Raw genomic sequence first — 26,452 nt, 5'->3', positions numbered from 1 at the left:
GGTGTTGGGTTTGATGAAGCAGGGCAGAACCAGATCTTCACCAGCTACTGCAACAAGAGTAGCTTCTGCACCAACTACATGTAAATGCTCTGTATTTGGAAAAAATGATCAACAAATATAGCATGTCACTATATTTTTTGTAGGTAACAAAAACAGACCTTATTTAATTGTACAACTCATTTTTGAACTTGGAAGCAACGTTTACTTGATCTTACATTTCCTTGATTTCCTGCAATAACTAATGTTACCTACACACTGATAAAGACAATATCATATTATATTGAAACTAATTAGTGATCAAACACATAATTTGTATCTAAAATGCTAAAGTTTACATTAAAATTAACATTTTGACTCATCATGATTGTGTTGCATAGTGTAACTATCCCTATATATACTGATTGTGCACTTTAATAGGAACACCTGTACACCTGCTCATACATGACTTCCAATTAGATACAGGAGCACAGCGTAAAGAATCACACAGATACAAATCAAGAGCTTCAGTTAATGTTCAAACATCAGAATGCGGATCTGATACCTATATGATCCCTCCCTATATGACACATTATGTCTGTGATGTGAACTGTGCCATGAATGTTGGTACCAGACAGACTGGTTTGAGTCAGAAAATCTGTGTGTATGAAAATGCCGTCACCCTTTTCCCCCCACTTACGATGCCCCTGGTTTTAAGTTTCCCTTTAGTATACTTCTCTTTAGTATACTTGTTTCTGTTTGTAATATTCCTTGAATAAGTTTCTCAATTACAGTAGTAGAGATAATTATGATATTTGTAGATGACATTTTGTTACAGACTGTAACTGTTACAGGCTTGTTGAATTGATTAACAGCTGTCTAACAAACCCCTTAAATAAAAGGAAACAATGGAAAAGGAATAATGTGCATTTGTTAATGTATTTGTCAAAAAACAGAACAGGGTTATAGTAAAAATCAGATGTTTTCCCCGATTCTGATGTTTGATGTGAAGATTTAACTGAAGCTCTTGATCTGTAGCTATATGATTTGCTAAATGAACGCACTGTGCTACTGCCACATGATTGGCTGATTGGATAACTAAATGAATGAACGTGTATAGGTGTTCCTATAAAAGGATGGTGAGTGTACATATATGAAATGAATATTACAATGAAGCTGTAAAAAAAAGTATATTGACCTAGAAATGGAGTCAACCATGACAATTATATATATAAAAAAACACACAAAATGCATTTATATCTGAGGGCAAATAATTACCAAAGTAGCAAAACAAGCTGTCTTACCTGACTGAGATTCCATAAAGCTGAAAAGAATCAGGAAAGTCACACACAGAAACAAAATCCCTGAAACAAAGTTTATCATTATTTCTTCAGTCTGATTCATACAGATAAATAATGTTTTACAAATTACAGTAGGTGAACAAATTAAAACTCAAAATACTCACTCATTTTTAAGGTTTAGATTTTTCTTGAGACTCTAAAAGATAACACCTCTTTGTCTGCGTCCAAACTTTCAGTTATCTGTGCTTTCACTTCTGTAACCTGTGTAACCTGTTTGTTGCACATGGCAATGGTCCAAATTTAAAAAAAATTTATTTCTTTACTTTACAAACAAATTACTTGTACAAACAAATACAACATTTTAGAACATGATTTTAAAAATGTTCTAAAGATTTTGTGTGATTGAGAAAACCTGTTACGTTAAAAAACTAAAAAAAAAACAACGATAAAAATCTAGAAAAAACTGTTACAGCTCAAAATGATTTTATATGTTTTCATGTGCCTCATGTCAATATTTTATAGATACTCCCTGATTACCCTTCAGATTGTCCCCATCTCAGTACCCATTGTAGACAGAAAAAGCAACAAACAAAAAAATGAAAGCCATGTAAAATTCAAGGAAAATTAACAGGAAGGTATTTTACAAAACAGGTTCTGGAATTTGAATCATTCACTCTTATTCAGTGAGTACTTGATGGTGTTGGGACTGAAACTCTCAACCATCCAGTCAGCAGTCCAATGTCTTAACTACTGAGTTACTTCTGCCCAACAAAAATTCCCACTGACCTCCACTGATCCCACTGACCAATGAATGATCATCACTGTTTGTCCCATTTGCACATTTCTTTCTTCTTCATATTAAACCACAGGTTCTCAGTCTTGTGGTCACCTGAGATGTGGATTGGGTCTCTAGAGCAAACAACTCAGCTGAAGACCTTTCTCTTCTCACAGCACTCTTCTTACTTTTCTTGGGAGCTAGATAAAGTGAATAAATAAACATATGTTTTTTTAACCTAATGTATTAAAGTTACTATAGAATTTACAAGAACTTACTGTTGGTATCAGTCAGAACTTAGCTGTTTTGTGACCAACTAGTAAAACTAGTACCAGAGGGGAATTTAATATTCAAAAGCCTGCATTCTAATTCTGTAGCAGCTCAGATCATATCTGATCCCATTGTTAGAGTGATTCCCCACTTGTCAAAATAAAGATAAAAACGTATGCCCAACCCTGTTCTATTTGTCATGACAGACCAAAATATGTACTCGTCACAGTACCCAAGCAACTGTAAGAAGCTTAAACAATAAATAAATAAATAAAATGAAATACAAACTAAAAGCAGTGTTGTGTGGGGACTATCTGTCAGGGTTGTGGACTTTTCTGGCCACTAGAGGCCCCCACTGCCTTTTTGTTGGTCTCTGGCATTGACATGTCTAATAGGTGTCACTTGTGCCTGTGTTTAGGTTTGCGTATTTAAGTCACCCTTGTCCTAAGAACTTTGCTCAGTGTTTCCTGTGCCTTAACCAAGTCTTCAGCAGCCTCATTCGCTGTTTTATGGCCTTAGTGTTAAGATGCTTTGTGCATTTGGTATAATTTCTTGTTTTGATTTCTTGACTTATGCTCTTTTGAATGCTTTATGGATTTATTTTGTGGACTAATTGGATTTACCATTTGGAAGTATTGACTTTTTGTTTTTTGAATGGACTCCTGTGAACCTTTGTATGCTTTTTGGATTAACCTTGTGGATTTTTGGGATTTATTCTTTGAAACTACTGTCAATTCTTTTTTAAGATGGCTTGTTGGATATGTCTTGTGGATTATTTGATGTGCATTATCATCTAATTAAACATAAGTTAACTTTTCTCCAGAACTGTGACCTGGTTATCTGCATTTGGGTTCAGCCCCTTTGATTATGTTCAAGTTTTCTCACTAGGCCTGTCCTCAAATTCCTGACACCGTCAATGAAATGTGATTGGTTAAGGCTCAGACTTTTACTTTGATGTTTATTTAAAAGTATTAAATAATTTTAAGAAAAAAAAAATCAAATCATGTCAACTCACTCAAACAGAAAAGCCACAAAAAAGGAAAGTTTTGGTTCCAATGGTGATAGTTACAGTAAACATGTTAAGCCACTCTAATCTCTCATGTTCAATAGCATACAGTATTTAAGAGGACTTCATATAAACAGAACCTAAAGGTGCATGAAGATAGAAAAGACTGTCTTTCTGTTTGAAGTCTCCATCAATATATTTATATACTTTATATTTATGTACACTATTGCCAAAAGTTTTGGCACACCCCTCCAAATCATTGAATTCAGGTGTTGTTTTTCAGGGGTTGGGCTCGGCCCCTTAGTTACAGTGAATGGAGTACCAAGCATACCAAGACATTTTGGACAATTTCATGCTCCCAACTTTGTGTGAACAGTTTGGGGATGACCCCTTCCTGTTCCAACATGACTGTACACCAGTGCACAAAGCAAGGTCCATAAATACATGGATGAGTGAGTTTGGTGTGGAGGAACTTGACTGGCCTGCACAGAGTCCTGACCTCAACCCAATAGAACACCTTTGGGATGCTGTAAAATGTAATGTGTTTATGAACATTCTCACACCCAACAGCATAGAATAGTAGTAATAATAATAATAATAATAATAATAATAATTTTCACAATTACAGACAAAAACACAAAATTATCTATACTATTTTAATACAGGCAGGCTGGTTAGCAGAGTTCTTCTGTCATGATCCAATTTCAGTTGCCCCCACACAGCATGCATGGCCACCACTGATAAGAACAATGCAGGCAAAAAAGGATGCACTTTTTTTCCTATAAACAGTCAGTTTTCCAGGTGCCTCATGTCTTTTACATGTTATGAGCATAGCCAGTCGGTTGTCTCACCCAGGGAAGAATGATCACTGAAGAACTTTTTGCAACTCCATAGTTGTTTTGGAAGTATTTTAGAGGCCATTGAAAGTCTTCAGTTCAAAGCTTTTAGTTTGTCACATTAGGTAGTTTAATTAGACAATCTGCTTAGATAATAGTCAGTTTATGCTTTTCCCTCCACAATTTCCTTATATTCTCATAATGAGGCAGTTGTTGATCTCACTGGTCCTTAAGAGTTTGTTTCCCCAGAAAAGAAATGATGACTTTTTAGAAACTGAATCTCTCCATTCTTGAGGCTTACCAGTGTTTCTATTGTTCTTGCTTCTCCAAATCATCAACAAGATATTTCTCATGCTTTAAAAGGCTGTTGTAGAGCTCTACTTGCAATTTTGTTCCACCTTTATCTGTTATGTCGAAAAGCTGTCTTTTTTGCTCGTATTCATTTGGAGCTTGTAGAATCCTGTCATATTTATGGCGCTTAATAAACGGAAGCAGGTCATCAGCAATGGGCTTCACCGCCACAATGTTTTCAATGAGTCTGTTGCGGTTTTTCTTCAGAAATTGCACACCTGGGTAAAAGGAAACCAGTCATGTGAGTGATGAAAACTAAAATGCTAAAATCTTATCATATCTACAGTAATAGTTTTGTTTAGCTACATTTTTACCAGAACACAAATCTTTGATTTTAAACATATAGTAGCCTATAGTGTGTACAGATTATGAAGGATACAGTGGAACCTCAGCATATGAATGACCTCCCTTATGAATTTTCACCTTAAGAATTGAAAATTTGCAAGAAATTTGCATCGGCAGATGAAGCATTTTCAGCATACAAACAAACTGAATCGAACCGAACGCCAGCTAAGTTGCTCATATGTCTGGGAGCTGTTTAAAACTTGTTTGCCTCAGTGGAAAGCCAAGCAAAGCCAACTGAAGTGAGTTTACGAATTTTACAAAAAATCTTTTAGCCAGCATTTTTTTGTTGACAGATTGGTGGTGTGGGTGGTCTGTTCTCATTTTAGCCCCAGCTTCCTGTGAGGACCCTTGACCCTTGGAAATTGGTAATATTGTTGATATTTGTGGGTGGCTGGAATGGATTATCTGCATTTACATTAATTCTTATGGGAAAATTTGTATCATAATACGATGCAAAGAACTTGCCTCCAGAACGAATTAAATTCTGCCGAGGTTAAATGTCTTAAATAGTTTAGGACAGTGAAAATATAAAAGCTTCAGAGGTGAGATTATTTTCCATTTTAGCTGGAAGTTCATTTCCATTTATAATAATCTGTCTTCTGAATTCTTCATTGATCTGACTGTCTGCTTGTGAAAACTGTTTCTAATGTAGGTTAGGAGAAAAATACTATTGTCCTTTGGGTTTAACGATGTATTGCTGGTTTCTTGCATGGGTGCTTCTCACCCAGTATTAGTGTCTGACCTCACTAACAACAACTCACTGGAATGGGGACTGATTTTCACAGCCCAGGAATGTCATCTGGGCAACCCACACAATTACTTAGGATATTCACAATGACAAAATCTACAGCATAACTGTTTTGACAAATTATTTTCAAAGGTTATACAAATATATGCAAAAAAAAAAGAATAGGCCTACAATAAATCTAAAAGGCCATAGCTAATTTCAAATGAACATATTATCAAAATATATTTGACTAAGACGATTCTGACTTTATGACTGACTTTATTTACAACCTGTATTGATAAACATACACAGCCCCCCATTGGCCACACATTGAGCGGTAATGTGCTCCTGCATCTACACATGTACATCTACATATACACTCCTCATTTTGCATCCTTTATCTAGTCTTTTGTTCATTCAATTGCTTTTGTATTTATTTATATTAGTTTAACAATAAGACACCACCACTGGTAATTTCTTTAAGTGTTAAGCACCTCATATCTACAGTAGTTGGAGTGCACACATTCTAGTTTATGTTGTACTGTATATATTTTAAGTTAATATTATTTTCTCTTGTTATAAATATCTCCCTATTGTTTCATTTGGGAGGTCAGTTTTGCTCAGTTATGTTGAGTCCTCCTGAGTTGATCAGTTCAGTTTAGTATTGATTCTGTTGGCCTCCGTTGGATGTTTTCTTCTTGATTTGAATTTTTGAGCTTTGTGTTCTTCAGTTTTGTGTGCACACCTTGGATTTATTAAATTATATTTTTAAGAAACCCCAGAAATGAAAAAACTTTCTACACCCCAACATTTCTGGGCTGCATGGTCCCTCACAGACACTAATAATGTACTTATGAATACATCTTCAAGACTACTAACACAACAATTTTGAAACTAACAAGTGAGTCATTCATAAATATACCAGCAATGCTTTGAAAATTCCTTGATGCTAAAATTACTAAACACTAAACTGAACGTAGCTTGAAGATGAAGGAAATATAGACTGCCTATAAATTTTTAGTTTGTGAAAATACAAGCCTAAAGCAGTAGTGTCTACTATGATTATTTCTCTGTAGGTAGTTTCCATTTATAATAGAGTGTTAGAGTGTTGAATTTTCTTGCATCTGTCTCTAACATCTTTTGATACTTTAATCTGAACTTTTCCATTATTCTTTTTTCTGTAAATATTGATGGAAGGCTAAGAGGTGTGGTCTAACTGTTAAGCTGTACATTTGTCAGGTGTCACATCCCATAGAAAAATATTCCATACCTCTGTGAACTTCACTACCTTGGGCTTCACCATCCGGCATTTCTGTACAAAAAATAAAAATAAATAAATAAATAAATTATCCACAACTTTACTCATTGTGTGTGTATATAATGTATTTAAATGTATTATAAAGATTTCATATTATTGTATCCCATTAATATAATAATATATCCTACCTGCTGAGGCCATATCACTTAATTCATAAGACTTTTCTTCCTTAGTATGCTTCTTCCTCGACCATCTCATGGATGATGTCTTTGCCTGTGATTGTCTTTTCTTTTCATTTTGAGATTTCAGTGCTTGATTTTCTTTTTTCAGTTTGTCTATTTCTTTATCCTTTTCCTGAATGATTTTTTCCATTTTTCCAATCTGTCTCTGATGCTCTTCTTCCATCTTTTGTTGAAACTTTTTTGCACTCTTTACTTCATTTTCAAGCTGTTCAATCCTTATGTATTCACTGTGATTTGACTTTAACCTGACTATCTCTTCCTCCTTGGCTCTCAGTATATCCTCTTTTTCTCTCAGCAGACGTTTCAGTTCTCCTATTTTCTGATCTTTGGAATTCAGGCTGACAGAGAAAGCTGATAATTTGCGTTTTAGTCCATCTACTAGTTCAGCCAGCTCCTGACACTGCAGTTCAAGGTTTGGCGCCTTCTTCAGCATGTCATAGAAACGAATGTCATGCTTATATACAATAAAGTCCTCAACTGTTTCAATGAACACATTTTGTTTTTCACATGTGCTTCTTGCAAAGAAGTGATATTTACATCTGTCAATGATGGTTTGTTTTCTTGCACTGTGATAAACCACAATTTTTTTGGAATCCACTGAAACCATTAAAACATGCTGCATAACATTTTCACCCAAGATTTGTTTTAATTTCTCTTTTGTTTTCTCTGCAGGTTTAGTGTTCATATCAACAACCAGAATAATAACATGGGGTCCTTCCCTAACTGACTGCACACTGTCTTTAATCACTGGCCAAAGTTGCCGATTCTTTTCAGAGTTTAAGTCTGTAGACCAGCCTGGTACACGAGTCACACTAATATGTCTGCCAGATGTTGTGTTTTCATGCTTTAGGTAATAGTCTTTAGAGCGATCTTGAAAAGTGAAGACTTTCTTCTTAAGAATAACATTCCCAACTGTGTTCTTCCCAACTCCATGATGACCCATAAGCACAACAGAGATCTCTTCCAAGACTGGGACTGAAATTGAATGTGATTACAAATAAATTAATACAAGCTAGAAAATGGTGGATCTGATGGTGGAAATTATGACACTATTTTATTAGTTGAATATTCTTTTTTATTATGATTATGATTTATTTACCTTCATCTGTATCATCTAACAAAGGTTGCTGATCAGCTGGTTTGGCTGCAGATTAACCAAGAAAAAAAAACATTGCTTTATATTTTTCTTTCATTTAAACTCAGCAGATTTGACCATACATAGTGCAAGAGCAAATATACTTACATGTTAGATTTCCCATATTTTTACTGACCACCTAAAGAGATAATATCCACCAAGCCCAATTTCACTGAATTTTGACTGAAAAGCAGAAGCCGAGAGCAGTCTCTAGTCCTCACTGTTGATCATCAGGTCAAGCTGTGTGATAAATATTTCTATTATTTGAGAACTTATTTTTATATGTAAATGCATTGATTTTCTGTACTATCACACCAGTGTTGTATTTAACTAGGCATAGGAATTGTAAATACATAAAGCATCTCTGTAGAAATCAAGTGCTGTAATACATTTTAAAATCACACACACACACACACACACACTATAAGCAGACATGACTCTGCTCAAACAAAAAAAATAAATAAATAAGGGAACACTTAAATCACACATTAAATCTTGCACATTGCACATTAAATGTTTACACACTGTGTAATTCATTGAGAACAAAATTATATGACAACTGTCAGTGGAATCCAAAATCATCAACTCACTGAGCGTTATATAAAACATGGCGGTATTTCTTCCACATTCCAAAATTATTTAACAGAAAAACATGCTAAATCACTGGAGTCTTAAAGTTTTCTGTTTGTTCATTATTATGGCTCTTTGTAGCAAACTGTGAAAGTCGAGTTTCCTGGCTTTGTCTTACTTCCTGTTTTTGTGCATTTGCATCAGTAGTCTATGTCATTCCCCACAATGAAAGAGGAAATTCAAAATGTTTCTGTATTTTTGTGGACCCTCGCTGATGTCAGGAAACCATGGATATAAGTAGTTGTTTTTTTCTTTATTTACTTATGTATATATTATATATGTTTTAGTAGGTACAAAAATGCCACTGTAGGTTATATTTTACTTGCTCGCTTTTCCATTGTTGCCTTGTGATTTCGAGCTACTTCAACATCTTAAAATAATGAAATAACTTTGTCATTATAATGTAAAAAATAGACATTAGAAGTTATCCTGATAACGGGTGACAGAACATAAATATGAACTCTGCCTCTTACCTTAATCATAGCCAAAATCCTCTGTCAAAAGATGTAGTCCATCTCTTCGCATTTCTCTTTACTTACTATTCATTTTTTTAAATTATTGTTTTCAGGCAAACATTAGCGTATATGTGAAATGCAAGATGTTAGCTAAATAAGGGGTTTGCTTTGGGCCTCCTATGTACCAAAGTGTTAGACTGGTAGCACCTTTCATCTACATGGAATCATAATAGTCTAAAGTGAAAGTACAGCTGGGAGCCTAGTTATAAAGGGTATAAAAAAATAAAAAAAAAACACTTAGGGTTGCCAGGCCCTCCCCTTTACAACAATATATAGGTGGCAGAAAAAACCTGGAGAGGTGGAGGTTTGCACTGGAGAGAAAAGAAATGAAAGTCAGTCGTAGCAAGACTAAGTGCATGTGTGTGAATAAAAGGGAGGGAAGTGGAACAGTAAGATTACAGGGTGAACAGGTGAAGAAGGTACAGGAGTTTAAGTACTTGGGGTCAACAGTCCAGGCCACTAACTACTAGTGTGATTAAAGTAGCTTTTTACAAGCTTTACATGCTATGAGAGAAAACATAGCACACTTTTGTAGAGGCATCCACAATTCTCCATTTTACATGTTGAATGTCCCAAGATGGACTTTATTACAACCTGCAAATTACCTCTCACAAGGTACCAAGAAAGAAGCATTAGTGTTTGCTGCTGTTATGACTGACTCTATATTGCACCATTGCATCATTTTTGTGTTATGTAGAGTATATGTATTTATATCCCATACTTTAAATTAATCTACTCTAGAACCAGCACTGGCTGTATGTGGTGTTCTGGCTGATGAGACTATATTGAATTTAGTGAAAAATCTGTACCCCATGGTGTTCTTTGCTAGAGCGTTATACAACTTAATTATTCTTTGGACCCTGCTTAAGTTCAAGGGTTAGTCAAGCAGATTTGATTTTTTTCTGCAGCACTAGTACAAATATTCATAAAAATTTCACAATACTTGATAAGAACAAGCTCAATCCTTACTTTTCTGTTTAAAACAGTTGCTTGCAATAACAATGTTACAGGGACCTCTTTATTAGCAACCAATATTTTTTGGTTTTGTTGCAGTACCTGATCTCGAACTGTCAACAAAATAAGAGGTTAGTGAATATATTAATAAGTATATTAAAATGTTGATACAGTAGATTTAGTGTTGTATTTGCCTTACTTTGCTCAGATCTGAATGAAGCACAGAAAAGGTTTTGTGAAATTTGAAAGACACAGCAGTCCCCACCTCCAGATGCTCCTTTAAGACTAAAGTGCTTTGGGAAAATTTTTTAGCAAATCCTTGCCTTCTTCCTTCCCCTCATATCTGACATAAAGCTTGTGCTGTTATTCTTCCATTGCATCTGTTTTAAGCTAAAATATCACCTCATGAATACAATAGTTGTTTCAATTTCATAAGCAGTTCACAACCTGTAGGAACAATATATTAAGTCCTTTAGTTTCTTCATGCTTCATAAGATCAGATCTGAAAAAGGAAAAAACATTGCAAAATGGGTGTCTCTTAAATATGATGAATTTCAATGGAACAATGGATTAGAGAAACAAAAAAAAAAATAGACTGTTATTTCACTTCGAACAAAACAGGCAGTCCTCCATCACTCCACCTGATGCACACTTACATGTGCATAATGGTAATTAATTAATTATATTCATTCATACATGGGACACAATTCTTTTAAAACAAGCTTTTTACAAATCTTTTAAAATCTGCAACATTATTCTGTCCAACTTCATAATGACCCATAAGCACAACAGAGAACTTCTTCATGAGACCATGGTACCAGAGGTGTTGCTAGGCATAAATTTCTACTGGTACACTGGCCCCACATCACTCAAAAATTTTTTGAGCGCTAAATATATGTACTCTGCACTCCACAAATAAAATAAACACAAATGTCAAATTAAGTATATATGCAATAGAACAGTAAACAAAGAGTAAAGAAATTATCATCCTGCAGGCTAAGTGCCTCTCATGTTTGTTTATTCAGTTTATTCAGTATCAGTTTCCCGGATCAAATCCATGAACAGGGAAAAGTCTGTGGAGTTATATACCTCTTACAGCTAATGCCTTTATACACTGATCAGGCATAACATTATGAGCACTGACAGGTGAAGTGAATAACACTGATTATCTCCTTATCATGGCACCTGTTAGTGGGTGGGATATATTAGGCAGCAAGTGAACGTTCTGTCATTAAAGTTGATGTGTTAGAAGCAGGAAAAAGTGTAAGGATTTGAGCGAGTTTGACAAGGACCAAATTGTGATGGCTAGACCACTGGATCAGAGCATCTCCAAAACTGTAGCTCTTGTGGGGTGTTCCCGGTCTGCAGTGGTCAGTATCTATCAAAAGTGGTCCAAGGAAGGAAAAGTGGTGAACTGGCCACAGGGTCATAGGCAGCTCATTGATGCATGTGGTGACCAAAGGCTGGCCCATGTGGTCCGATCCAAAATACGAGTTACTGTTGCTCAGATTGCTGAGAAGTTTAATGCTGGTTCTGATAGAAAGGTGTCGGAATACACAGTGCATCACATGTTGCTGCATATGGGGCTGCATAGCTGTAGACCAGTCAGGGTGCCCATGCTGACCCCTGTGCACCACCAAAAGCATCAAGAACGGGCATGTGAGCATCAGAACTGGACCATGGAGCAATGGAAGAAGGTGGCCTTACTTGATGAATTACATTTTCTTTTGCATCACCTGGATGTGGAACACATAGCACCAGGATGCACAATAAGAAGAAGGCAAGCCGGTGGAGGCAGTGTCATGATTTGGGCAATGTTCTGCTGGGAAAACTTGGGTCCTGCCATCCATGTGGATGTTACTTTGACATGTACCACCTTCCTAAGCAATGTTGCAGACTATGCACCGAAATGGTATTCCCTGATGGCTGTTGCCTCTTGCAGCAGGATAATGCACCGTACCCCAAAGCAAAAATGGTTCAGGAATGGTTTGATGAACAGAACAGTGAGTTTGACATGTTGACTTGGTTCAAATTCCCCAGATCTCAATCCAACCGAGCATCTGTGGGATGTTCTGAACAAACAAGTCCGATCCACGGAGGCCCCACCTTGCAACTTACAGGACTTGAAGGATCTGCTGCTAACATCTCAGTGCCAGATACCACAGCACACCTTCAGGGATCTAGTGGAGTCCATACCTCGACGGATCAGCGCTGTTTTGGCAGCAAAAAGGGGACCAACACAATATTAGGCAGGTGGTCATAATGTTATGCCTGATCTGTGTATATTTTTGATGAGAACTACACAAACAGTCTATTCATACCCCATACTTCATATAGCAGACAGATTAATTGTTCAGGAGATGAATGGCTTGAGGGAAGATGCTGTGAACATTGTGATGAAGATGTTAAGCTGATCGTGATGAAGCTGTGAACATCAATATGTTCTCACTTGCTCTCTTAGGGAAAAAAATCTTGTGAGAAGTTGTTTCCCTTCATTTTGTTTTCTTTATTTTTCCTCTCTCTCTTTTCTTTTATGGTAGCCTGATTTTTGTTTAGATATTGTGCATATCGCGGCATCAGTCTCGACTACCACACTTGCCTGCTCGGTTGCTTAGTTCTGACTGCTGAATCCACGCTCCGGTGCTCCCTCACAGCCAATTATCATTTGGCATTGTTCTTGATTGACCAATTAAATCATTCAAATTTGCATGCAAGCTGTTCCCATAAGAGATGTTGACACAAACTTGTGGGTGTCCCGAATCTCGTTAAAAAAGCGAGGATCAGAATATTCTGTGCAAGCGGCACTGTACACTCAATTTCACAATAATAATAATACTATGTAAGGATCTTTGAGGGCAGGGCGGTCAGGGCCCCTCACATGCCACTGATGCCAGGGCCATAGGCACTCCCCCCACTCGCCCTTTTCCCCCCACTTATGACGCCCCTGGTTTTAAGTTTCCCATTAAATTTCTCTTTAGTATACTTGTTTCTGTTTGTAATACATTCTTTGAATAAGTGTCTCAATTACAGTAGTAGAGATAATAATTATGATATTTGTAGATGACATTTTGTTACAGACTGTAACTGTTACAGAATAATGTGCATTTGTTGTTAATGTATTTGTCAAAAAAACAGAACAGGCTTATAGTACAAATCAGACGTTTTCCCCGATTCTGATGTTTGATGTGAAGATTAACTGAAGCTCTTAATCTGTAGCTATATGGTTTGCTAAATGAATGCACTGTGCTACTGCCACATGATTGGCTGATTGGATAACTAAATTAATGAATGTGTATATCTCAGTACCCATTGTAGACAGAAAAAGCAACAAACAAAAAAAATGAAAGCCATGTAAAACTCAAGGACAATTAACAGGAAGGTATTTTACAAAACAGGTTCTGGAATTTGAAACATTCACTCTTATTCAGTGAGTACTTGATGGTGTTGGGACTGAAACTCTCAACCGTCCAGTCAGCAGTCCAATGTCTTAACTACTGAGTTACTTCTGCCCAACAAAAATTCACTGACCTCCACTGATCCCACTGACCAATGAATGATCATCACTGTTTGTCCCATTTGCACATTTCTTTCTTCTTCATTTTAAGCCACAGGTTCTCAGTCTTGTGGTCACCTGAGATGTGGATTGGGTCTCTAGAGAATAGCATGTCTCGTTTTTAGCAAACAACTCAGCTGAAAAACTTTCTCTTCTCACAGCACTCTTCTTACTTTTCTAGGGAGCTAGATAAAGTGAACAAATAAATGTGAACATAAAAAATGTTCTTTTTAACCTAATGTATTAAAGTTACTATAGAATTTACAAGAACTTACTGTTGGTATCAGTCAGAACTTAGCTGTTTTGTGACCAACTAGTAAAACTAGTACCAGAGGGGAATTTAATATTCAAAAGCCTGCATTCTAATTCTGTAGCAGCTCAGATCATATCTGGTCCCATTGTTAGAGTGATTCCCCACTTGTCAAAATAAAGATAAAAACGTATGCCCAACCCTGTTCTATTTGTCATGACAGACCAAAATATGTACTCGTCACAGTGCCCAAGCAACTGTAAGAAGCTTAAACAATAAATAAATAAATAAAATGAAATACAAACTAAAAGCAGTGTTGTGTGGGGACTATCTGTCAGGGTTGTGGACTTTTCTGGCCACTAGAGGCCCCCACTGCCTTTTTGTTGGTCTCTGGCATTGACATGTCTAATAGGTGTCACCTGTGCCTGTGTTTAGGTTTGCGTATTTAAGTCACCCTTGTCCTAAGAACTTTGCTCAGTGTTTCCTGTGCCTTAACCAAGTCTTCAGCAGCCTCATTCGCTGTTTTATGGACTTAGTGTTAAGATGCTTTGTGCATTTGGTATAGTTTCTTGTTTTGATTTCTTGACTTATGCTCTTTTGAATGCTTTATGGATTTATTTTGTGGACCAATTGGATTTACCTTTTGGAAGTATTGACTTTTTGTTTTTTGAATGGACTCCTGTGAACCTTTGTATGCTTTTTGGATTAACCTTGTGGATTTTTGGCTTTTATTCTTTGAAACTACTGTCATCTTTTTGAGCTGACTTGTTGGATATGTCTTGTGGATTATTTGATGTGCATTATCATCTAATTAAACATTTCTCCAGAACTGTGACCTGGTTGTCTGCATTTGGGTTCAGCCCCTTTGATTATGTTCAAGTTTTCTCACTAGGCCTGTCCTCAAATTCCTGACACCGTCAATGAAATGTGATTGGTTAAGGCTCAGACTTTTACTTTGATTTTTATTTAAAGTATTAAACATAATTTTAAGAAAAAAAAAACATCAAATCATGTCATTGATATATTTATATACACTATATTGCTAAAAGTTTTGGCACACCCCTCCAAATCATTGAATTCAGGGGTTGGGCTCGGCCCCTTAGTTACAGTGAATGGAGTACCAAGCATACCAAGATATTTTGGACAATTTCATGTTCCCAACTTTGTGTGAACAGTTTGGGGATGACCCCTTCCTGTTCCAACATGACTGTACACCAGTGCACAAAGCAAGGTCCATAAATACATGGCTGAGTGAATTTGGTGTGGAGGAACTTGACTGGCCTGCACAGAGTCCTGACCTCAACCTCATAGAACACCTCTGGGATGCTGTAAAATGTAATGTGTTTATGAACATTCTCACACCCAACAGCATAGCATGACATTTTGGAAAAATGTTTTGGCTTACTTATTAAAAATCAATAAGGTACTTTTTTTAACATCCAGTAGGTGCAGCTGATGTCAGTGGGATATGTCTGGGGTCAATATTTTCAGTACAAATTTCATCTGTTTAATAGCCTAATAATAATAATTTTCACTATTACAGACAAAAACACAAAATTATCTATACTCATTTAATACAAGCAGACTGGTTAGCAGAGTTCTTCTGCCATGATCCAATTTCAGTTGTGTGGCTGATCTCAGTCTCACTGAAGGCTTTTTGCTGGTATGGCCCCCACACAGCATGCATGGCCACCACTGATGAGAACAATGCACCCAGGATCCACAGAGCCAGAGAGCAAGGCAGGCAAAAAAGGATGCACTTTTTTTCCTATGAACAGTCAGTTTTGCAGGTGCCTCATTTTTTTTCAACCATGTCTATTACATGTCGTGAGCACAGCAGGTCTCTGAAGAACTGATTGTTTCAGCCAGGGAAGAACGATCACTGAAGAACTTTTTGCAACTCCATAGTTGTTTAAGAAGTATTTTAGAGGCCATTGAAAGCCTTCATAAGTTCAAGGCTTTTAATTTGTCAGATTACTTGTCCTTAAGAGTTTGGTTCCCCAAAAAAGAAATGATGACTTTTTAGAAATTGAATCTCTCCTTTCTTGAGGCTTGCCATTCTTTCTATTTTGCTAGCTTCTCTAAGTCATCAACAAGATATTTCTCATGCTTTAAAAGGCTGTTATAGAACTCTTCTTGCAATTTTGTTCCGCCTTTCTCTGTTATGTCATAGAGCTGTCTTCGCTGGTCATACTCAGTTGGAGCTTGTAGAATCTTGTCATATTTATGGCGGCCAATAAACAGAAGCAGGTCATCAGCAATGGGCTTCACTGCCACAATGTTTTCAATGAGTCTGTTGCGGTTTTTCTTTAGAAATTGCAAACCTGCATAAAAGGAAACCAGTCATGTGAGTGATGAAATCTTATCATATCTAAAAATAGCTACATTTTTACCAGTACACAATTCTTTGATTTTAAACATATAGTATAGTATTAACAGATTATGAAGAATACTACAGTGGAACTTATGAATTTGCCACCTTAAGAATTAAACATTTGCAAGAAATTTGCATCGGCATATGAAACACGAACGAACCGAACCAAACACCGGCTAAGTTGCGCGTACGTTCTAAACTTGTTTGTCTCAGTGGAAAGCCAAGTGAAGCCAACTGAAGCAAGTTTACAAATTTTACAATTTTTTTTTGTCAGAATTGTTTTGTTGACAGACTGGTGGCGTGGGTGGTCTGTTCTATTTTTAGACCAAGCTTGGTGGCACGACTTCCTGTGAGAACCCTTGACCCTTGGAAATTGGTAATATTGTTAATATTTTTGGGTGGCTGAGATGGATTATCTGCATTAACATTTAGCATCTGTCTCTAACATCTTTTATTCTTTAATCTGAACTTTTCCATTACTCATTTTCTTTTTTGCTGTCCATATTGGTGAAAGGCTAAGAGGGTGCTTTGGTCTAACTGTAAAGCTGTACATTTGTCAGGTGTCATGTCCCATAGAAAAATATTCCATACCTCTGGGCACTTCACTTCCTTGTGCTTCACCATCCAGCATTTCTTTACAAACATAAAAGAAAAACATTATTCACACCTTTATCCATTGTGTGTGTATAATGTATTTACAATATATTATAAAGATTTCATATCTTATATTAATATAATATAAGCATTTTTGTCCATCCTACCTACTGAGATCATTGGAACCAATTCAACTGACTTAGTATGCTTCTTCCTTGGTCCACTCATAGAAGATGTCTTTGCCTTCTTTTTCTTTTCATTTTGAGATTTCAGTGCTTGATTTTCATTTTTCAGTTTGTCTATTTCTTTATCCTTTTCTTCAATGATTTTTGCCATTTTTCCAATCTGTCTCTGATGCTCTTCTTCCATCTTTTGTTGAAACCCTTTTGCTCTCTGTGCTTCATTCTCAAGCTGGTTAATCCTTAGGTGCAAGTTCTCATTGTGATTTTGATTTGACTTTAACCTGACTATCTCTTCCCCCTTGGCTCTCAGTATATCCTCTTTTTCTCTCAGCAGACGTTTCAGTTCTCCTATTTTCTGATCTTTGGAATTCAGGCTGACAGAGAAAGCTGATAATTTGCGTTTTAGTCCATCTACTAGTTCAGCCAGCTCCTGACACTGCAGTTCAAGGTTTGTTGCTTTCTTCAGCATGTCATAGAAACGAATGTCATTCTTATATACAATAAAGTCCTCAACTGTTTCAATGAACACATTTTGTTTTTCACATGTGCATCTTGCAAAGAAGTGATATTTACATCTATCAATGATGGTTTGTTTTCTTGCACTGTGATAAACCACAATTTTTTTGGAATCCACTGAAACCATTAAAACATGCTGCATAACATTTTCACCCAAGATTTGTTTTAATTTCTCTTTTGTTTTCTCTGCAGGTTCAGTGTTCATATCAACAACCAGAATAATAACATGGGGTCCTTCCCTAACTGACTGCACACTGTCTTTAATCACTGGCCAAAGTTGCCGATTCTTTTCAGAGTTTAAGTCTGTAGACCAGCCTGGTACACGAGTCACACTAATATGTCTGCCAGATGTTGTGTTTTCATGCTTTAGGTAATAGTCTTTAGAGCGATCTTGAAAAGTGAAGACTTTCTTCTTAAGAATAACATTCCCAACTGTGTTCTTCCCAACTCCATGATGACCCATAAGCACAACAGAGATCTCTTCCAAGACTGGGACTGAAATTGAATGTGATTACAAATAAATTAATACAAGCTAGAAAATGGTGGATCTGATGGTGGAAATTATGACACTATTTTATTAGTTGAATATTCTTTTTTATTATGATTATGATTTATTTACCTTCATCTGTATCATCTAACAAAGGTTGCTGATCAGCTGGTTTGGCTGCAGATTAACCAAGAAAAAAAAACATTGCTTTATATTTTTCTTTCATTTAAACTCAGCAGATTTGACCATACATAGTGCAAGAGCAAATATACTTACATGTTAGATTTCCCATATTTTTACTGACCACCTAAAGAGATAATATCCACCAAGCCCAATTTCACTGAATTTTGACTGAAAAGCAGAAGCCGAGAGCAGTCTCTAGTCCTCACTGTTGATCATCAGGTCAAGCTGTGTGATAAATATTTCTATTATTTGAGAACTTATTTTTATATGTAAATGCATTGATTTTCTGTACTATCACACCAGTGTTGTATTTAACTAGGCATAGGAATTGTAAATACATAAAGCATCTCTGTAGAAATCAAGTGCTGTAATACATTTTAAAATCACACACACACACACACACACACACTATAAGCAGACATGACTCTGCTCAAACAAAAAAAATAAATAAATAAGGGAACACTTAAATCACACATTAAATCTTGCACATTGCACATTAAATGTTTACACACTGTGTAATTCATTGAGAACAAAATTATATGACAACTGTCAGTGGAATCCAAAATCATCAACTCACTGAGCGTTATATAAAACATGGCGGTATTTCTTCCACATTCCAAAATATCTGATTCTGTTGGTGTACTGCAAGAAGAATACCAAGAGTTCCAATTTCCCTGAACAAATACATGAACTGAGATAAATCTGTGGAGTTAAATTTATTCATATATCTTCTGATGAAATCAACAGGAACAGTCTATTCTAGGAAAAGGTTTTCCTCTTCAAACCCTATATCTCATACAGAAGTAGCATGCAGGTAGCGGGAGCTATGACGTCACAAAATGAATAAGTGTCAAATTATTTTTGCTGATTTAATTTTCCTCAACAGCAGCTCTGAGACTGTAACATAAAGGATAGATATTAATGTTTATGTTCTAATAGGTTATCTTTCCTACTGTATAATAATTAATAATTATTAAAAAATAAAAATTGCTTATTCACAGGATGCCTAATAATAAACTGAATAAATATGCATTGTTATTTAACAGAAAAACATGTTCAATCATTGGTGTGGTGAAGTTTTCTGTTTGCTTTTTATTATGACTTTTCGTAGAAGATGTGAAAGTCGAGTTCCCTGGCTTAACCCCAGTTTTACTTCCTATTTTTTTGTGCATTTGCATCAGTAGTCTATGTCATTCCCCATAGTGAAAGAGGAAACTCAAAACATTTCTGTATTTTTGTGGATCCTTGCTGATGTGAGGAAACATTGGATATAACTAGTTGTTTTTTCTTTCTTTGCTTATGTATATATTATATATGTTTTAGTGGTTACCGATTCAGTTGCAGTTAAAGGGATGCTGAAAATAGAAACCAACACCTCCTGTGCCAACACACAAAATAAATAAAAAATAAGTGCGCTGATTATTATAAGAGTACGTAGTATCCAAAAATGTATCCTCTAATCTACATGGAAAGAATTTATTTACGGAAGTCCTAAAACGCCACTATAGGTTATATTTTATATGCTTGCTTTTCCATTGTTGCCTTGTGATTTTGGAGCTACTTAAGTTATCAAAAACGTTTATTCAAGATGATGGAATCATTTTTCCTCAACATCCTGAGATAATGAAATAACTTTGTCATTATAATGTTTAAAAAATAGGCATTAGAAGTTATCCCAATAACGGGTGACAAAACATAAATAAGAATTCTTCCTCTTACCTTAATCATAGCCACAAGTCCTCTAACAAAAGATGTAGTCCTTCTGCATTTCTCTTTACTTACTTTTCTTTTCTTTTTTTTATTATTGTTGTCAGGTGAATATTAGTGTATATGTGAAATGCAAGATGTTAGCTAAATAAAGGGTTTGCTTTGGGCCCCTATGTGTTAGGCTGGTAGCACCTTTCATCTACATGGAATCATAATAGTCTAAAGTGAAACTACAGCTGGGAGCCTGGTTATAAAGGGGTATAAAAAAACCCAAAACAAACAGTTAGGGTTGCCAGGTCCTCCTTTTTACCACAATAGGCTAAAATTTACTTATTTATATTTATGTTATTTACACATAATTTTTTTATTTTGTTCATGTTTTGAATACCAGCTAGTTTTTTTTTTAAACCTGTAAAAGGCAAATGTATTTTCTATATAAACAGGACATTATTATTAAATTAAGTTTAGGTAGAACAGTGGTAAAAATTGGACTTGGAACTTTTGGACTTGGAATTGTAACTTGGAGTTTCAGTTTTCTGTATTTTAACATGTATATAGCTATTTCACAGATGGTCAGTGAAATATCAGCCATGGTAAATAAGAAAGTTTTGTGTTTAGTTTATAAAACATTTTTTTTACATATATAACTTATAGGGATGTGCAATGTACAAGGGCAGAAGAAAATTTAGAAACTAATTTCTAATCTTTTTTTTTAATGAATTGTCTTCTTTTAAATGAATTGACTAATGTCCCATAACAGCAATAGCATACTTGTAAAGAGAAACAGGGTGTTAATGGTAATGTAGAAAAATCAAGTCTTTTAAAGAGAGTTCATGCAAGTTTATATAATCTTTTTAAAACTTAAAAAAGAAAACTCAAGAGCTATCATATACACCTATTATGATATAAGTTAATGTTAATAAGTTAATGTAATGCTATTGAGCATCTGTGGGGCATCCTCAAACAGAAGGTGGGGGAGCACAAGGTCTCTAACATCCACCAGCTCTGTGATGTCATCATGAAGGAGTGGAAGAGGACTCCAGTGGCAACCTGTGAAGCTCTGGTGAAGTCCATGCCCAAGAGGGTTAAGGAAGTGCTGGAAAATAATGGTGGCCACACAAAATATTGACACTTTGGACCCAATTTGGACATTTCCACTTAGGGGTATACTCACTTTTGTTGCCAACGGTTTAGACATTAATGGCTGTATGTTATTTTGAGGGGACAGCAAATTTACACTGTTATACAGGCTGTACACTCACTACTTTACATTGTAGCAGAGTATCATTTCTTCAGTGTTGTCACATGAAAATATTTAATAAAATATTTACAAAAATGTGAGGGGTGTACTCACTTTTGTTTTGTTTTTAAACTTACACTTAGTTGTATTCTGGTCCTGATAAAGTGGCAAGCTGTCCACCTGGAATAAACACCATCACAGTAAAGTTTACAACCCAATGAAGTCAAGCAGATTTGATTTTTTTCTGCAGCACTAGTACAAATATTCATAGAAATTTCACAACACTTGATAAGAACAAGCTCAATCCTTACTTTTCTGTTTAAAACAGCTTGCAATAAGTTGATGTGTTAGAAGCAGGAAAAATGGGCAAGAGTAAGGATTTGAGCGAGTTTGACAAGGACCAAATTGTGATGGCTAGACCACTGGATCAGAGCATCTCCAAAACTGTAGCTCTTGTGGGGTGTTCCTGGTCTGCAGTGGTCAGTATCTATCAAAAGTGCTCCAAGGAAGGAACAGTGGTGAACTGGCCATAACCACTAACTGGTCATAAGCAGCTCATTGATGCACGTGGTGAGCAAAGGCTGGCCCGTGTGATCCAATCCAACAGACGAGCTACTGTTGCTCAGATTGCTGAGAAGTTTAATGCTGGTTCTGATAGAAAGGTGTCAGAATACACAATGCATCACATGTTGCTGCATATGGGGCTGAATAGCTGTAGACCAGTCAGGGTGCCCATGCTGACCCCTGTGCACCACCAAAAGCATCAAGAACAGGCATGTGAGCATCAGAACTGGACCATAGAGCAATGGAAGCAGGTGGCCTAGTCTGATGAATTACATTTTCTTGTGCATCACGTGGATGTGGAACACATAGCACCAGGATGCACAATAAGAAGAAGATATATATACATATACAATAAATAAATGCGACAAAATTCAAAACAAACCTCAAAATATTCCAACATAAATAGCAATAACATTATAGAAAATACTAAATAGAATCATTTTAAAAGTGACTCGTTGTGCAAATGTATGTGTGTGCAGCTGTCTCGTTTGCAACTGTCTCGTAGTTTATTCTTCAGTTCTATGCAAACAAATGTCTTCAAAATAAAACTTTTCCTCTGCTGGTGGGTTGCCAACACATGATTGGTGGTACCTCCTATCTCATCCATCACAGACAATCTGAAAGATCATAAAAAGTTTCAAATCATGAGTAAAATATCACAGAATATTTTTGTCACTCAAATTCTACATTATAATAGACTTCTCTGTTACAAGTTTAGCTATAAAAGCATAGGGCCATCAAAAGGCCAATACAATAAAGCTATCATTATTATGTTTTATTAAAAACTTTTATTAAAATAAAATAAATGTCTAATTACCCACACAGTTGTCAATTCTGGATCACTTGGGTTGATGCCTTCCCAACAGAACTGACACAAATCCTCTAAGAATGTGTACAGGGATAAATTAGCTTTAGAGACTGAATTAATTATACAGTGATCAGCTTTAACATTAAAACCACTGACCGGTGATTTGAATAACATTGATTTATCTCATTACAATGGCACCTGTAAAGGGGTGGGATATAAAAGACTCCAAGTGAGCAGTCAGTTCTTAGAAGTGTGTTCACTGAAAAATGAGAAAGCATAAGGATCTGAGTGACTTTGATGAGATCTAAATTGTGAACACTAGATGACTAGATCAGAGGGACTCCTAAATGGCAGGTTTTGTGGGGTGTCCTATTTAGGCACTGGATAGTACATACAACAAGTATTCCAAGAAAGGACAACCAATAAACCTATGACAGGGTCATAGGCACTTGAAGTTCACTGATGGGCCAGAATAGACATTGCGGTGTAGCTTGCTGTGTATGAGCAGTCAGAGAGCCCATGCTGACCCCTGTATACTGTACCACCCAAAGCTCCTACAATGAACACGTAAACATCATAAAATGACTGTGGAGTAATGGAAGAAGGTGGCCTACTTTGATGAATTTTGTTTTATTTTTTATCATATTGAAGGCCAGGTGCATGCCAGATGCATTGTTTACCTGGGGAAGAGAGGGAAGAAGGCAACCTATGGGAAGAAGGCAACCTGGTAGAAGCAGGGTGATCCTCTGGGCAATGTTCTACTGGGAAACCTTGGGTCCTGGTATTCATGTGGATGTTACTTTAATGTTATGTACCACCTACCTAAACATTGTTGCTGACCAAGTTATACCTCTTCATGGCAACAATATTCCCTAATGGCAGTGGCCTCTTTCAGCAGACTACTGTGTGCTGCTACACTGCAAAAATTGTTTAGTAATGGTTAACGGAACATGAGAAATATTTCAACAGAGATATTTCGGCAGCGTAAGGGGGGCTTAATATTAGGTAGTTGATTCTAATATTATGGCTGGTGGGTGTATATGTATCTAAAACCTAAAATAACATTCATAATAGTAATATTAATTGTTTGGAATCCTACCCAAACTTTATCACAAAGAAAAGTTTGAAGAAACAATTTGAATTACTTGATTTCTGCTTTAGCTGACTATGCTCTCTTTAAGTATGCCACATTAAGTCTCTTTAATTAAGTCACACAAGCTTAAATACTATTTAGAAAATAAACCCTTTAAAGTGTGTAACTGAACTAACTTCTTTGGTAGCACTCACCTGATTCCCAAATAAAGGATACTGCCATTTCTTTCCTCATAAGATTTGTTGACTTTTCTGTGCTTGAGAAGGTGATTGACTGGTCAGTTAGAATTATTTCTGCACACTGAAAATAGGTATTTTAAGCAAATATAACGCATTTATACAGTCTGATGTAATTTCTGCATACCTTGCATACAAAGATACTACAGGCTGTGCTATCATGTTGCATTGGGTGAAGAACAGTGTCACATGTCCACCATGAAACTTCACAGCCTTTAATCCTCATAAAGGCTCTACAAAAAAAAATTAACCTTCACATTATAACCCTAGCAACGATACCCATAGCGAAGATTTCGAGATTTCCAAACACTTGTTCACCTGTTTGTGACTATCCCATGGGATCCAAAAAAATAGTTTCTTTTGGGATGGATAAATGACATGCAGATTTAACAATTCACAACCTGTATATTAGTTGTATATTTAATTAACTTTCAAAACAGTTAATATGCTTTTATGTTTATATTAATGCACAGGTGCTTTTACTCTGAATCTCATGTAACTCAGGTTACAAAAACTCATGTTTTAAAAATAGAAATAAATATGAATATATAAATAAATAAAATATAATGTAACAGGGAATGTCACAAACTGGAAGAGCATGAGGTTAATTGGTAATGGCTCTTCCTTTATTGTGTTGCGTCCATGGAAGTGCAGATGAGGAAGTACAGCAGTCTTAGTTTTTGCAGCTTTTTCTCCCTCCCTTTACGTTCCCTGATGCCTCTGCAGTAACGGCTGTGGGAGTATCCGCAAAGAGAACACAATTCTGCAGGGAAGTGGCAAGCCAACCTGAGTTTCTCTGAACAGTTTATGCTGAAGTGATAGGATCACATGTGTGATTTCATTTCCTCTTTTGGAATATATTGTAGCAGACTAAGCAAGAATTACTCTTTTTTTTCTGGACAGTGGACTGAATTACCATAGTCTGAGTTATTAAGTTACTAGTCATTTTCAACATGTGTCAATGAGCATTTAATTTGAGATTTTGATGTATTTTGAATATATCTTGGCACACTGTGCCCTGATTAGCCTTTAAAAAATGTGGTTCAAGAAGGTCAGCTTATACAGATTTAGTGGCTTGAGCTCTAATTCAAGTTTGTTATGTAATCCATGGAAGTCAATCAGGTTTAATACGCTTTTTTTTCTGCAGAATTTTCACAACATTTCATAAAAACAAGCTTTACTTTTCTGTTAGAGGCAGTTGCTTGTAGTGACTATGTTACTGAGACCTCAGTATTAGCAGTATTAGTATTATGGTCTTGTTGCAGTGCCCGATCTTGTATTGTCTACAAAATAAAAGGTAAAACTTTGCAATAGATAAACTAGTGGCATTATATTTTGAAAAATTAAAGAGCATTTAAAGTATAAATAATTTAATTTATAATTTAATTATTTAAATAATGATTATATAGTTATGCCAAAAATGCAAACATACAAAAGATATATATTAATATGTACGTACATTTAGATATTAGTGAGTTTTTTTTGTTTGTTTGTTTGCTTGTTTGTTTTGCCTTACCTTGCTCAGATCTGAATGAAGCACAGAAAACGTTTGGTGAAATTTGAAAGACACAGCAGTCCCCACCTCCAGATGTTCCTTTAAGACTAAAGTGCTTTCGAAATTTTATTTTATCAAATCTTTGCATTCTCCTTTCCCCTCATATCTGACATAAAGCTTGTGCTGGTATTATTCCATTGCATCTGTTTTTTAAACTGAAATATCACTTCATGAATGCAACAATTGTCCTGTTTTTTAATTTCAAAAGCAATGCGCAATGTATAGGAACAATTTATTAAAGGCTTTGGTTTCTTCATGATCAAAGATAGGATCTGATCTGAAAAGGAAAAAACACTGCTAAGTGGATGGACCTTAAATACGATGTCTGTCTTGAAAACCAATAGGTTAGTGAAACATGGATTGTAGTTTTAGTTTCCACTGCAACATAGACCCAACCTCCATTACTCTATATTCATGATTGTAATAAATTTTTTCAATAAATTAATACGAATTAGCGACAATCATTTTTCAAAATTAACATTTTAATATATTTTTATTTATCGTTCTTTCGACCATTTCAGTCTGGGCACTCGGTAAGAAAAAAGCAGTGTTTAGAAAATTGTTGGAAAATGCCACAACACCATTAAGGGTTAATGTTATATTATCTTCGCCTGGATCATTTCCTTTCATGTGATTTCCTATAAAACACTGAACATGTGACATTACAGAGACTGGTAAACACTCGACAACTTCTTGTTTTCTGATTTGCAGCCTTGCATGATAGAATTCAAATATTGGCATTAGTTATCCCAGAATATTTGATGTCAGAGGAAACAGATTGGCAGAAAA

General features: G+C 35.8%; 2 protein-coding genes across 5 annotated transcripts; both read right to left on the bottom strand.

The window, feature by feature from the left end:
• LOC131355949 (uncharacterized) lies at window positions 1–9,541 on the bottom strand. Its single transcript, XM_058394576.1, has 7 exons — window positions 9,326–9,541; window positions 8,331–8,462; window positions 8,187–8,231; window positions 7,034–8,062; window positions 6,858–6,899; window positions 1,281–4,733; window positions 1–89 (listed from the first exon to the last, which is right to left on the bottom strand). Exons 2-6 carry the CDS (start codon window positions 8,344–8,346, stop codon window positions 4,474–4,476), a joined length of 1,392 nt encoding a protein of 463 aa, XP_058250559.1. The 5' UTR covers window positions 8,347–8,462; window positions 9,326–9,541; the 3' UTR covers window positions 1–89; window positions 1,281–4,473.
• Window positions 9,542–14,111: 4,570 nt separating this feature from the next.
• Window positions 14,112–20,398, bottom strand: LOC131355950 (CAP-Gly domain-containing linker protein 1-like). 4 transcript variants are annotated; one of them, XM_058394579.1, is made up of 8 exons: window positions 20,180–20,398; window positions 19,791–19,838; window positions 19,038–19,134; window positions 18,554–18,685; window positions 18,410–18,454; window positions 17,260–18,285; window positions 17,090–17,131; window positions 14,112–16,448 (listed from the first exon to the last, which is right to left on the bottom strand). In XM_058394579.1, the coding sequence occupies exons 4-8, from the start codon at window positions 18,567–18,569 to the stop codon at window positions 16,189–16,191; spliced, it is 1,389 nt and encodes a 462-aa protein (XP_058250562.1). In that variant the 5' UTR covers window positions 18,570–18,685; window positions 19,038–19,134; window positions 19,791–19,838; window positions 20,180–20,398; the 3' UTR covers window positions 14,112–16,188. The 4 variants fall into 4 exon arrangements, with proteins under 4 accessions (XP_058250562.1, XP_058250561.1, XP_058250560.1 ...); XM_058394578.1 differs by lacking the exon at window positions 19,038–19,134; XM_058394577.1 differs by lacking the exons at window positions 19,038–19,134; window positions 19,791–19,838.
• Between the last annotated feature and the right edge of the window lie 6,054 nt (window positions 20,399–26,452).

The sequence above is a fragment of the Hemibagrus wyckioides genome, linkage group LG07, assembly GCF_019097595.1.
Source record: "Hemibagrus wyckioides isolate EC202008001 linkage group LG07, SWU_Hwy_1.0, whole genome shotgun sequence".
Lineage (NCBI taxonomy): Eukaryota > Metazoa > Chordata > Actinopteri > Siluriformes > Bagridae > Hemibagrus > Hemibagrus wyckioides.
This window is presented reverse-complemented; position numbering and strand designations above follow the sequence as displayed.

Excerpts from the sequence above, each read along its gene's own strand:
- LOC131355949 (XM_058394576.1), bottom strand. Across the intron at positions 6,900-7,033 it reads AAGTGATATGGCCTCAGCAG|AAATGCCGGATGGTGAAGCC; the intron begins GTAGGATATATT and ends TTTTTTGTACAG. Across the intron at positions 4,734-6,857 it reads AGGTAGTGAAGTTCACAGAG|GTGTGCAATTTCTGAAGAAA; the intron begins GTATGGAATATT and ends CCTTTTACCCAG.
- LOC131355950 (XM_058394579.1), bottom strand. Across the intron at positions 17,132-17,259 it reads GGTTCCAATGATCTCAGTAG|AAATGCTGGATGGTGAAGCA; the intron begins GTAGGATGGACA and ends ATGTTTGTAAAG. Across the intron at positions 16,449-17,089 it reads AGGAAGTGAAGTGCCCAGAG|GTTTGCAATTTCTAAAGAAA; the intron begins GTATGGAATATT and ends CCTTTTATGCAG.